Genomic DNA, 14948 nt, shown 5'->3' on the forward strand with positions numbered 1-14948 from the left:
GAACGTCTGCAGTCACTGAGGACTATTGAATTCTGCCTCCGTCTCCATCTCACTTCGTTTCTCCTTTCACAACACTCAATCTGTAGCGAGCACAACCTCACCTTCTCAGTCAAATAAATAAACACACACACACAGAGTCGCCCTTGTTTTCCTCCTGCAATGAAGTCTTCTACAGGTTAATTTGTGAGGAGCACATTCTATACATCTCAGACGCTAAACGTGGCTGATGGAGTGATGTGCAGAGCGACATGTGGTGTTTAAGGTTGTGCCGGGCCTCCTCCTTGGTGAGACGTGCTTGTGTGTACATACATTAGCAGAGACTGAGAAGTAGCATTTACACCAACAAATGGAATGTGCTGAAAACGCAATGAACGGTTTAATGAATTTTTTTTTTTCTTTTTGGTGTCTAATATTCATGACTTCAATCATCCATCTGATAACAAACCACATAAACAACGATGAAATATATAATGCATCTCTCATTCACTTCTGCCACAGTTCATTTCCTGCATAGTCAGGGAATTCAAACCAGAAACATGACGACGCTCCCAAACCGGCACATTTCTTTATATGAGATAAATGGAAGAGGCATTTTAAATGGGATCCAATCACTCAACCAGTATGGGTCTAAAATTCAGGCTGGCAAAAACAATGTATGGTTACATCTACGCCATCTAACGGCCAGGGAAGTGACGCTGTTTAGGTGACATCAATATAAGGTGACTTCCTTATCGGGAGGATAAGCCCAAGTGTCTTTCCCTGTGAGTCGCCGCGGCTCGGGTGTGTTTTTCAGTGTATTTCACCGATGTTGACACCGCGAGTCGCTGTGGCTCAAGAGTGAAAACCATGATCTTTCCCCAACCCTAACCAAGTGGTTTTTGTGCCTAAACTTAACCAGAGCTTAACCACAGCGTCGTCACACCATAAAACATCATTATATTATAAAACGGGTCATTCTTCTGGTCCCCATCCGTCCTCTAGAGGGCGCTGAAAACACTCATATAGGTTGTTTTTGGAGTCATCGTAAATAGACCTGAGGATGTGTCAACTCAGCTCATTATAGGATCAGGTGAAGGACACGATAGTCTACATAAAGGTGGGCAGACACTGTACATTTGAACTCAAAATTGGTCAAATTTGGGTGATCATTCAGGACAGATTTCTGTCTGATCATCAGTAATCTGGCAGTTGGATGACCAGATGAATTTCTTGCAGGTTTTTTTTTCAAAATTTTGTTCAGTTTCCTACATGACTGCTGTCAAATGATCTGTTACAACCATGAACTGTATATAAAGATGGACGTAGCGAGGTGTGACATCACCTGTTGGTTTGCATGGGAGCCAGTTTGAAGCCCAAAGTTGCATCTTTTCCGTTTCAAACCAGAAACTTCCAAATAAGGAGTGTGGAGTGTTGCCTTTTACGCTCTGGAAAGATGCCTCGCTACCTTGGACCGAAGCTAACGATAGTTTACTGGGAACACTGAGCACTGCACACTTGGAGTAACGTTAGCTACTTTAGCTAAATTGTGCTAACAGGGCAGGTATCGTAATCAAGTAACATTAAACTTAGTGAGAACAGCAGGTGAGCCAACTGTCAATCACAGCTGTCAATCAACGCCCACACAGTAGACATCTAAGCTACTATAAGTTTTTAAATTGTATTAACGGAGCAATAATTTCCAAAAATGACCACCAGCACACTTATTAGGGGGTCTGAATTTAAAGATTGAGACCAGAATGACTCGTTGAAAACAATGATTGACTCAGTATTTCTAGAGAGAAGTTGAGGCTTTTTGAATCAGTTGGAGCATCTAGTGGCCGTCGGTGGCACTTTAAGGTTCTTCAGACTCAAAATGTGGTCACTGCTGCTTGGTTGAAACCTCTGGTGAGATTGCTTTAATGTTATTGGAGAAGTATTTTAAATTCTGTGGCTGTAGTCTTGACTCAGACTGTGCTGTTATTTAAATGAGACTGAACATCACTGCATAATAGACAGACCACTTCGCCCCGGCTGTCTGCAACTTAATTTTTTTCTTCTTGCTGTAGAATTGCACAAAGTAATGCTGCCTTTCACTTTTTTGCCAACTTTTTTTTTGATGTTGTGGTTATTTTGTTCGAATGAAACTTTATTGTCAATGGACCAAAAATGATCAGGGGTGTTTTTGTTCAGTGACAATTGAGCAATCTGTACAATTGTGAGCATAGAAGTCATATGTTTCGGCTGTTTTATGACAAACAATTTGGACAAACTGTACGACAGAGTACAAAAATGTATTTTTCTTGTCTGGCGGCTATGAATGGGAAACAAAATCCAACTGCAACTGGCCTCTCAGGATGCATTTGTGTTGCATTCTGATGCCAGATGTGAACCTGCAATTTGAGACACACACAAGATACCAGAGTTGTGTCCCAATTCCAAGGTGTGCAAGTGTACGATAATGCGCTATTGTGGCAGTTATACAAGAAATCAATGTACTTTAATATTTGCACTTAAAGGAATTTGCACAAATGATCAAACTGTGACTTTGAACCAGCACTTCAAATAACATTTCCAAGAGGGAGGACTTATTTTGGGACGCTCCTGGTTCCAGTCATAAAAATCCCATTAATTTTTCGCCATAGAAAATGTTGGTGACTCAAAGTTTGAGCACTTCTACAGTTTGGATCAGCATGAAACTTGATATTATGACTCAACAGTACAAAAACGGAAAAACTAAATTAGAAAACATCTGGGTCTTTGATAAAAAATTGAAGTTACAAGCCTGTGGACATAAAAACTTTGGAGGAGAAGGTAACACAATGTCTGGTAGGGACTGTGAAGACTCTCAGTCAGACGGGTCATTGTGTATCCAAAAGTGTTAAGAGTCTTGATGACATTTTCATTCAAAAGGCTTCTTTAGCTCTGACTGACTGGTCTCAGGTCTCAGGTCTTTAACCTCTGTGGGGTCGTTTACGCCTCCAGGGTTGTTGAGGTCACGTGTGGGTCGTTAGTCCTCTTGTCTGTCATGTGACAGTCGTTAGAGAGTCGATTATAAGGACCCTGAACGACCGAGGTGAAATGAGGTGTAAACACCCCCACAGGGGTTAAATACCTGAGAGAAGAAATGAAAAAACCTTTTGGATGAGAGAAGAAACGTCTTCAAGAATCTAAAAGATCAGTTGCTCCTTTTAATAAAACTGACAACACAAATTGACAAATTCAAAGACAATGTTCAGTAACATTAAGTATATCGTTTAAAAAAAAAACTTTAAAAATGGGGAAAACCATTTCTGACACATATTACATGCAGACAAACACAGCAGTTAGATTTATGTTTTATTGTTGTTGGTTTCCATCCACCTTTTTTATACGCTTTTTCAATTTGTGCATAAAAAACGGGAGTGGAAACATTGGGAAGTTTTTACGCTTGGATGAGGTGGAAAAGTTGATCTATTGATAAAATTTAAAATGCGACAAAGTGCAATAGAAACAGATTTAGTGAATAAATGATGACATAAATGTCCTTGAAGCTTCCGGCCCGCAGGAGGGACGAAACATGGCGGCAGATGTTAACTGACACGAGGCTGTTATCACGCTGTGATGTGAGCTGTCAATCATGTTCTCCATCACCAGGATGTGCTTCACGTTTTCCATCGCTTCAGCTTTGACTGTCACTCTGTTAGTTGCATCATCATGTTGCAACGTCTTCTTCTTTACTGCTCTCGATAGGAGAATCAGCGCCACCAACTGTTTACTTTGATGTGCTCAACTATTAATATTTGCACAACAGTAGTGGATGGAAATGCACGTTAATTTAGCATTCTTTAAAACTGATTTTCTGAAATTTCTGTTAAAATTTTGCGCTACATCTGGATTTTTCTGGTGTTATTTTCAATATTTTCAATAACATCAGCCTTACTCTTTAAGTTCCTGTGCTTTAAAATTGTATTTTCTTTATATCGTTATGTAGAAGGAGCCATGGAGGACATAATAACTACAGTGACCTGAGAGTTTTAACCTTTATCTACCAGCTCATCAACATTAATGCTTCCTTCTGAAGACACTTGATGAATTGAATAAAATTGTTGAATTATGACAGCAAATACTTCATATTGAAAGTGAAACTTTTAGCTTTGCTTTTAATCTGCATGCTCGACTGTCTATTTAAAGGTGACCATCAGTCTGGTGATGTCTGGTCCTTACCGTTGACCGTTTGTACACATGGCCTAAAACTGTCTGCAGGGGCAGATGTGAAAGGTCACTGTACCATCACGAGCTGACAGCTACTCTGAAGATACGCCTTTTTGTTTGGGGAAAGCCTTGATGTCTGATGTTTCAAAGGCCTGTGGAATAAGTTGTGTGGGGACTCCCCAGGGTGCAGAGATACCTGTGTGACCTCTCCGTCACAAAGAAAGGATGAAAGGGAACCACGTGCTGCTGCTTGACAAGGGTTTTTGTAGAACCTGGGAGCATGCACTGTAGCTCATGATAATCAGGACAGTTGTGCCCATTTCAGGACACCAGAAGAGTACCTAGACAGTTTTATTGATTCTGAGAGTCTCCAAACAATCCAATCTGTTGTGACAGCTGCAACAAAAAATAAGTCTTATATCTTCCCTGTCTGGACAAGCAATGCTGAGGATGTTCAGCTCTGTTTAGAGTGTGCTGTTGATTGAACACATACTACTGAGAGGAGGGGAAGCTGTTCACTCACAACTCAGATGCAATCTTTATCATTTTATGTTCTACATGTCAACATTCTGGCACATTGCTTTCTTTAAGATCAGGATGGCTTTCCTGTTTTTATCTTGAAGAAACTGACTGCTCCTCAACTGTCGAAGCTGATGGTGTATTTTTAGTAAAAAAACATGTGAAATGTTTTTTTTTTGTTACGACTTTTAATACCTTTGAAGGCCTTTTTTGACAGAACTGAATTCAAGGACTATAAAGACTTCAGATATCCTGCAAAATGTCAAACTATCCATTTAACTCAGGACATTAAACATGTATTAATTCATTTTCTGTCCATTTGTTTTCATCTGAAACATTATCATTCATGTGGAGTCGTGTTTCTGTCCACCTGGTGAATGTAAGTCTAATATTCACTCTCTTTTAGCTCTGTTTTTGCTCTCTACCAACTCCTGAGGGAAATATCTGGCTCTTTAGCTGCTAAATGCTCCACTATGTTCACCAGCTAGTCTACAGCTAACTGTGTCTGTTTGCCGTTTGGTGCTGAGCAGGTAGTGTACAGTGGTTTTTTACAGCTTTTATGCTGGAAACAACATTGATGAAAGCCGTGGGACTGAACCAAAACAGTTAAAGGGGAAATCTGATACATTTCCTCAAGTGATGTCATTTGAGTCAGTGTCAGTTGGGGCTGAAGACTACAAGTTTGAAAAGTAATAAAAGTTATAAAGAAGCCAGGTTATCAGACCTCTGTAGCTCCTCATCTCTGCTGGAGGCTAGCAGCTCCGGGCTACATTAGCTGCTACTAGCATAACACACCCAAACCTGTGACTGTGACACACCCAAACTGAACTGTTAGCAGAAGAGTTGCATTGTGGGTAATGTGGGTTCCATTTGATAAGGCAGAAGAATGTGTGGGGAAAAAAGATTGCTAAATGCTCCACTATGTTCACCAGCTAGTCTACAGCTAACTGTGTCTGCTGTTTGGTGCTGAGCAGGTAGTGTACAGTGGCTTTTTAGAGCTTTTTCTCTGAAAACAGCTGCCTGCTGTGTCTGAAAACGACACTATGAGAGCGCTGAGAGCGAACCAACACAGTAAAGTTGCAGCCAGACAGATAAACAATGAGCTGAAACTCACTATAAAGCTCCGTAAAGCCGAGAGGAGCTGCAGAGTCACTGATAATTCTCTGTAGGTTCATCACTACGAGCCACAACCAACACATTGCACACTGACAGCTCAGACATTAGTATAATAAAAATAGAGATTATAGCTGCTGTAAGATGATAGGCCGGAAACAAGTCGTACATGGTCCCAATTTTGACAACTCTCTGAGGCCCCAAACAGATGTTTCCAGATTGTGATCTAGATTGTAGTTATTTTTGACACACAGGCGGGAGGGTTACTGTATGTAGCTTTCTGTCAGTACTTACAGGAGCTTCGTCATTGCAGCCATGTTGAAAGTCCCTCTTTATTAGCTTTTTCTGCTCTGTGGTTCTTTTCTCGTCACAGTTCAGTGTCACACAACCTTTTCTGCCCAACCTTCACTATTATTCTGCTGCATTATCATTCCTCCTCGCCCGTGTGTGTGTGTGTGTGTGTGTGTGTAGCTTGTTTTTTTGTTGTTGTTGCTTTTCTGCGAGACGTATCAATGCTGCATTTCCAGCAGTTTTGGTGGAAAACAAGCAGCGGCTGTTTTCACAGATTATTTTCTCCCCTCTGACTGAAGGTGCTGCAGTTTCCTGGGGTGGATTAAAAATCTGCAAACTCATTGATCTCGTTTAGCACTCGAAAATAAGATGTAAAGATTTAATTCCCTCAAACAAACCAAACAGAATCCGGTTGTTGACGTCGTCCACTAAGATACATCTGAGCTTTAAGGTCATTTATTTCCTCCATCGGTTCATCGTCTTCATTATTTTTTTTTAATGAAATCACTCATTTTTTCAGTCTTATCTGCACACTGTGTGAAATCTTTTCAGTGAGCTGAATGTCCTCATCAAACTGTCACAATAGTGAATGTCACAGCAAGTTTCCATCAAACAAAACTCAGAAAATACCAGACGTCTGTCAGCCCTCGTCAACATGTCTATTGTCGTCCCCTCAGAGGAACTAAACAGCTCACATTAACCTTGGAAAAAATTGCGATGGAGGGAAATTGGTTATAAAAACAATCTGTTCTTTAATAGACTTCACAACATCTGGGCTTTAATTATTCACCTGGTGACTGAGGGACTCAGGTAGCAGCGCAGCTCTGGAAGCTGTCAACACCTCTTCTCTGACACATGACAGGAAATTAATTACACAGCATGTCGAGAAGCTTTTTAAACTCAACCGTAAAGACTGTGGACTTCACAAAGCATTTACTATTGATTTCTAATTAAAGAAATATTGGTGTATTTTTATAGTTCAAACCAGAGGCCACACTTTAACTTAAAGAGCTCATAATAATTCCTCTTATCAAGCGATCTATCTGTATTCAACGTGCCTCTCTGATAACACATCACTGTTGCGATGGTTCAAAGTCAGATGATGACCCTCCTGCTATAAATAAGGTAACTGGGATGAGTGCAACAACAAAACAGAGGCTCAGTGAATGCAAATGCACACACACACACACACACACACATACACACACTGGAGACCAATTAAGGACAAAGGATTTTCAGCCACCGATGACTTTCAATGAGGTTCTGTCGACACTATAAAGCTAACAAACCGCAAATGTGCTGCTCAGGCAACAAACTGTCTTCTTTAATCTAAAGAGGTCGGTTCACCCAAAGTATTCAGCCGTGCAGAGATTCCTGTACCTCCAAAACCAGTAATAATAGAGGTGGAAGTTATGAATCACTTTTGTTGAATGCACTTCCTATACGTACCGTTCATACGGCTGCGGTTCAGTGGTGCGTTCGGTCTGTCGCTGGTTCAAGCTGTCGGGTCTCACGCAAGAACATTTTCATGCTCTTCTCCTACAACTCTGGCTTTTTTCTGTGAGGTCTGCACATTCAACAAACTCTCTTTACCGTCCGAACTTGTGGTAAATCGCTCGTTTCAGCCTGATGAACGTCACCTGTTCATCAGGAGGCGAACATTCCTGAGATTTCATCATTAGCATCATTAGCAGCCCTAAAATTGCTATATCAATCAATCAGTTTTTATTTATATAGCGCCAAATCACAACAAAAGTAATCTCAGGGCACTTTTCACATAAAGCAGGTCGAGACCGTACTCTTTAATTTACAGAGACCCAACAATTCCCCCATGAGCAGCACTCAAGGCTCAAGCAGAACCCGGCTCTTGGTGGGCGGCCATCTGCTTTGACCGGTTGGGTTGAGAGAGAGAGAAAGAAAGAGGGAAAGGGGGAGGAGGGGGGAGGGGGGACAGAATAACAACAATCATAACAATAACAATAAGTAGCAATAGCCAGGGAAGGATGCCAACAGGAATGCAAAGGCTCGGCCTGCAACCCAGGGTTTCCTGCGAGATGAGAAAGCACAAAAAAACTCTGGGGAAGAAGCCAAGTTAGTGACATGCATTGATGTTACATGAATGCATACAGATGGAGAGGAGGAGGAGGAGGAGAGAGGAGCTTAGTGCATCATGGGAAGTCCCCCAGCAGTCTAGGCCTATAGCAGTCTCATTGAAATCAAGATCTGTGTTTAAGAGAGAATCACATGACCAGCACACACACACACAAAAACATATTTATAAAGTTAGAAAAATCAAGCAACAAGTAGAATTAATAAAAACAGTTACAAGAATCATAAAACGCACATAATAAGCTTTAAAAGAGAATAAAAGAGCTTGAGCAGGGAGTTACTAATGATGCCGACTTAAATTTTAATTCACACATTAGCAAAATCACTTCAGAAATATCTTGAAAATGCAAAAGATTCAGAAACTCTTTGTCTATACACCTTTGACTGGTCCTGTATATATACTGGTACTGTATATATACTGGTATTGTGTATATATACTGGTCCTGTATATATACTGGTACTGTATATATACTGGTATTGTGTATATATACTGGTCCTGTATATATACTGGTACTGTATATATATACTGGTATTGTGTATATATACTGGTCCTGTGTATATATACTGGTACTGTATATATACTGGTATTGTTTATATACTGGTCCTGTATATATACTGGTATTGTATATATACTGGTAGTCTACATATACTGGTATTGTGTATATATACTGGTCCTGTTTATATACTGGTAGTCTACATATACTGGTATTGTGTATATATACTGGTCCTGTTTATATACTGGTCCTGTATATATACACTGGTACTGTATATATACTGGTCCTGTATATATACTGGTACTGTATATATACTGGTATTGTATATGTACTGGTAGTCTACATATACTGGTATTGTGTATATATACTGGTCCTGTTTATATACTGGTCCTGTATATATACTGGTCCTGTATATATACCGGTACTGTATATATACTGGTATTGTATATATACTGGTATATATACTATATATACTGTATATATATATGCCATAAATTCTACTTTAACAAAGCTTCTACAGTTTTTGTTGACATTGTCAGAAAGGTGATAATTCTACTTTATGTTTATTATTGAGGTGGTAGTGGGTGGTGGTGGTGGTGGTGGTGGTGGTGTACTGGAGTGCATTATATTGAAAAGTGCTCCTCCTCATGTATGTAAATGAGGTGAAAATTGTTTGATAGCCAAATCAAAAAGGGTTGTTCATGTTATGTGTTTACATCACCATAATTAGTGCGATACTCTGTCCAATTCAGTTTAAATAACTTACATCAAAAGCGACATTATAGAGCAGAGCCGCAACACCAGCAAACATTTTTCAATGTCTTTAGAAGATTAGTGTGTGTGTGTGTGTGTGTGTGTGTCAACATCTGCTGTTGAGTAGCTGCCTAAATAACTGCAAGCTGTGAAACTGAAATGAGTTTCTTGATGATGGCGGTTTGACACACTGAGCGTGACGCAGGTATATCCAGAAACAAAAAGAAAGGTTATTTATTTTCTGTCTTAAAATGAAAAAAAAAAACCAAAACCCTAGCAAAAACAGGAAAGCATTTGTCGTTGTTGTTGACAACAACCAGAGGATATTTTCCCCCCTCTGACTTATTTCCTGCTTGATAAAAACAACAGCAGTGTTGCTCCTTTGGCCTGCGTGGTTTTCGCTTAGAGGAGTGTGTAAATGACACTCAAATGTAGATTAGTGTGAGGCTGCACCATGAGCGGTTTCTCAGCTGGAGTGTATGTTTGGCTGCTGGTTGTGAGGGTGGACACTGAAGTATGTGAATGTGTGTGTGTGTGTGTGTGTGTGTGTGTGTGTGTGTGTGTGTAAATGCTGGTCTGTGCTGTTTTTGAACTAAGCTGCTGGAGATGGCATTTTAGCATGCACGGCAGAGCGGTTTGCCTGTCTATGCATTTCCACTTTCCTCCTCCTCCTCCTCCTCCTCCTCCCTATCCTCCTCTTCGCTCAGCTCCTGTCATGCTTAACTGCCCTGTCTCCCCACTACACTGTCTTATTGTGTGTGTGTGTGTGTGTGTGTGCCTGCAAGTGAAAAGTGGAGGTAGCTTTGGCTGTGCAGGCTAGATAACCCCACTCCTGATAAGACTAGCAGGACAGTGACAGAACCACCCAGAGCCGGACTCCCAAGGCCTTTTTTTTTTTTAAAGATTTTTTTTTCCACTTTTCCTTTCCTGCCAGTTGAAATGATTCACCCCCTTGTTTTCCACTCTTTTCAGATAAAGCAGTCCCCACAGCCGGCGCCCCCTCCACCCAGCCTCCAGTGGTGACACCGGGGAGCACAAAGGAAGGCAACCCCAAAGGCAGAAGCTCCAGCGCCGTGGCCGGAGGTTTGCTACAGTCAGTGTTGGCTCAAAAGGGACGACTCGTCTCCCAGAAAGGGGACATCCTCCCCTCCGCTCTGCCCCAGAACCTGCTCCCTCTTCTGGGCAGAGGACTCAGCGTCAGCTCCCTCCCTGGAAGTCATTCCCTGGAGCATCAAAGCGGGGGATTACTGAGGAGGGTAAAACCCCCGGCATCCGCTGCAGTGTCAGGCCGAGGCAGCGATCCAACTGAGCCTCCTCCCACAGACACACACTCCCAGATGCCTCACACACAGACACACACACCTGAGCAGGAGGCTGAGAGCACCACTGTGGGCACGATGCAGGATGTAGACACAGAGATAGGAACACCTTCATCAGGTATGAGTAGTATGCACACCGCGGTGGAACATAACTAAGCACATTTACTCAAGTACTGCACTTAAGTACAATTTGAGGCACTTGTACTTACTTTATATCTGCTACATTACAGAGATTAATATTGCAGTTTCCAGCCATGGTAGCTGCCCTACAGATGTTAATGTCGACCGGTCCGCCACGTTGGTCCAGACTGAAATAAATCAACAACTATTAACAATTGATCTTTCAGTTGTTTGCTCCATGAAATGTCAGAAAATGAGATCACTGTCTCCCAAAGCCCAAGATGACGTCCTCAAATGTCTTCTTTTGTCCCGACCCACAGTCCACAACCCAAATATATGTTCAGTTCACTGTCATAGACGACTAAAGAAACCAGAGAATATTCACACCTGAGAAGCTGGAACCAGAGAATTTGTCTTTTTTTTTATCTTAAAGAATGACTCCAAACGATTAATCAATCATCAAAATGCCTTATCGCCGCCATCATCAGCTCAAAATTCAAATTTGTGCGGTACTTTGGTTCACTGTTTGACTGAATACCTGCGAAACTTTAACGTTTCACAAAATACGTACATTTCCAGTGACGGCGCCCTCTAGTGGCCAAAGTAATTATAACAGGAGCAAAGAAGGAAATCGGGATGACGATAAAGTTCACGTAGATCAGTGTTTGTTTCCCGTTTCCAGCCACGAGTCAACATTGTCTTTTAAAAACCACGACAACAATCGTCTGGTAACCTAAACATAAAGTTAAAACCCAAACCATGATCCTTAGAACCTTAGCAACAACCTTAGCAAACAAAAAAACGTTGTAAATGAAGCCTTCAGAGCAAGTTGAAGCCCTGACTTTTGACTTGCAGGCAACAATTCTACATACATTCACCTCAAGTTTTGCAACTTTGACATCATAACAGTATAAAAAAAAACAGAAAATCACAAAAAGCATGAAATGTTCCCTTTATTATCAGCGAAATGCACCAAAAGTATCAAAAGTAAATGTGCTCATTCTGCAGAGAAGTTGCTCCTGTGAGTGTAAATATTACAAATATTTTATTATTTGGGTTATTATGAATGATGCATCAGTATGTAAGCAGAATGTTGTAGCAGGCTGCGATGGAGCTGGTTTTAATTAATTTATATACTGCTGGCTAGTTCAGTCTATAACGATGCATCATATTTTATAAGATGCTCATGTTTGTAAAGTCTTAATCTGAAAACAAGTAACCAGTAATTTCAGCTGTTAAATAAATGTAGTGGAATTAAAAGAACAATATTTCATACTGAAGTCTAGTTGAGTATAAATATAAAGCAGCATAAAAAGTAAAATTCCTCAAAATTGTACTTAAGTACAGTTCCTGAGTAATTTTATGTATTTTTACAGTGTAATTTTATTCCATTTACTTGATTAAAGAATCTGAATACTGATCTTAAAAACTCTTCAGAAGAAAACAGAGTGTGATTATTTATTTCACTGTTAACAGCAACCAGTTCTTGCCTCGCTGTGTTTCTGCTGTGTAGTCGTTCTGATCCCTGTAATTTCCGTCATTAATTATACACAGCAGGGATTTTCAGTGGGTTCCTCACATTAAAGGGATTACAAGACAGGCTTGAGAGAGAGAGAGAGAAAAAATAAATAAGGAGAAAAAAAATAAACTCCTCTGCTCTTTCCTCAGCTGTGTCGAGCTGTGTGGTGAATTTCTCCGACCCGGAGGGATACATAGACTCTTCTGATGACCCCCCTCTGCCCGATGGCACCATGTTACACTGCACCTACACGGTGACCGTGTACACCGGCTACGGCGTGGAGCTGCAGGTACGCCTCAGCTGCATGACAGTAACAAACACGCACACAGCTGGACTGCAGTTAATGCATCACTCACTGTGAGCAGAGTCACTGCTAATCCTGATGCACTAAGTTTGTTATTATTATTGTCTGTTTTGACCGTGTGGATCCTTCTGATTCCCAGGTTGAACTCTGCCTCCTAGTGGCAGCTGATGGTACTGCTGCTGCTCACTAAGTCATGTTTCCATCACTTCAGAGGATATGACAGTGATTTACCATAACGCTAACCCTGACTTTCATCTTAAAGGACATATTCACAATGTTTTAAATGAACATTGACACATGTTTTTCTTGCTGTAATCATTCCTCCTGTTCATACTGACAATTAGAAGATCCCTTCATAATCACACTTACAATAGAAATGATGGGGGACAAAATCCACAGTGTGCAAAAATGCATTTAATAGTTGCTGTGAAGCTTATATGAGGCTTCATATCAAGTGGATATCTGCCACATTTACAGTCTTTATTGCATCAAATTCCCTCTTTGTGTTTCCTCAGACAGTGGAAGACTTGCAAAACTGTGAATCATTAAAGATTCCCCCCACATATGTTGTAAGCTATATGAAAACACTCTGCTTTGATTCATAATTTATGTTGGATATGGTTTGTCAAAAAAAAAAAAAGGGATCAGTTTACTAGTAAACAATTCTTCCTTCGTCCTTCTCTCTCATTTAAAAATGTAGAAATTATGTAAATATTGTTAAATTCAAAAGAGGTCTCCACTGGAGGCTTCAAGTTTACACATCACATATGTATAAGTTGTAATTTTATGTTTTTTTTGTCCCCAAAAGGGAGGCGAGTCCTGCAATGTGATTGTGTAAACAGATTTATGTCCCCACACCATGAGTAATACCTGGTACACAACACACACACACACAACATACACACACACACACACACACACACACACACACACACACATACACACACACACACACACACACACACACACACAAAATCCAATTTCAGTTCACTGCAACTGGCAGTTTTATTGGTGCGGCAGAGGGATTTCAAACATTACCAGAGTCACTGACAATATCAATTCTGTTTCCCTCTAAAATGAGACAACAACCACACATTTTGGAGACTGGGGTTATTTCCTTCAACTTCAAACCAAGAGTTAATGTTGCTCTTATGCTATGAAGAAGGATTCAACAACAGAACAATAAGTTGCGGTTTACACATCCTCATTTAAACTTCTGCCTAATAATTTACCTTTATTGTGAAGCTCTGTTCCCATAGTTTAGTGTTGTGTGTGTATCCGTTGTTGTCCAAAAACCATTAAAAACACATCAGTGAGTCACACCGCTACACTGGGTGACATGTTTACAGCTTCGCTAGCTTGTTGTGCTACATCTCACAACCTCTTGACTTTGCACTCAAGTTCTTTAGGATGTTCAATGTAGTACAACGTCAAGAGGTTGTGATATGTAGCACAACAAGCTAGAGAAGCTCTGTTAACAAAACCTGCATTCCTGCACATGCTCAGTGGCATCTGCCTTACACAGAACTACTCTCCTGGGACTGAAAACGTGATCGCTGCTATTTATCTTCTGGAGCCGTTTCTGAACAAACATATCGTCACCTTCCTAAAATAATGGCCTAAGTCATTATTTCAGGTTTCTCAGAGAACACAAAAAAAATCATCATGGTGTTCACAAGCTGCCTCTAAACACTGCACAACAGGCTACTATAATACCAGTCAAATGATGTTATGATTACTAGTATTATGTTCAAGTGAGATTTTCATTAAATGAAAACATAAAAGTAAAGAGGATCCTTTGTAATTTTTTTAGTTATACACATAATTTCTAGCTGTTAGATTACAATACAGTATTCAAATCTTTCTTAATTAGATCATGTAATGTGGAAAAAATGAGACAAAAACTGTAGATGAAATATTGTTTAAAAGAGTCAACAGAAAGCCTATCACTCGCACTTGACTTAGCTATTTAGCTGACTAAAATGCTGACTAAATAGACTGAATAAAAAGACTAAATAACTGCGCAATATGACGATTTAGTCACACTCTTGACGTAGGCCGTTATACTACAAGGGTAGATCACATGATGTGTTCAACTGAGGATGTGGGTGATTTTACCAGAGGTGGCATCATGAGGAGATGATTTAGGCAAAAAATGACTTAAGCCGTTATTTTAGGAAGGTGACGATATTAAAAATATTTTGTCTCAGTCAGCGGACAGAATAATTTTTTTAATC

The 14948-nt window shown here is 40.4% G+C and overlaps 1 protein-coding gene across 4 annotated transcripts in view; it reads left to right on the plus strand.

Annotated features, from left to right (window-relative positions):
* Positions 1-10692: 10692 nt before the first annotated feature.
* Positions 10693-14948, plus strand: part of LOC121886184 (seizure 6-like protein) — a 31614-nt gene continuing 27358 nt past the window's right edge. For all 4 annotated transcript variants that reach the window (XR_006092683.1, XM_042396118.1, XM_042396119.1 and 1 more), the window contains exons 1-2: positions 10693-10886; positions 12557-12696. Coding sequence is in view for 3 of the 4 variants with exons in the window: in XM_042396118.1 (XP_042252052.1) it covers positions 10787-10886; positions 12557-12696 (240 nt within the window). In the remaining variant the exon portion in view is untranslated. The remainder of the gene's footprint in view (positions 10887-12556; positions 12697-14948) is intronic.

The sequence above is a fragment of the Thunnus maccoyii genome, chromosome 19 (assembly GCF_910596095.1).
Source record: "Thunnus maccoyii chromosome 19, fThuMac1.1, whole genome shotgun sequence".
Lineage (NCBI taxonomy): Eukaryota > Metazoa > Chordata > Actinopteri > Scombriformes > Scombridae > Thunnus > Thunnus maccoyii.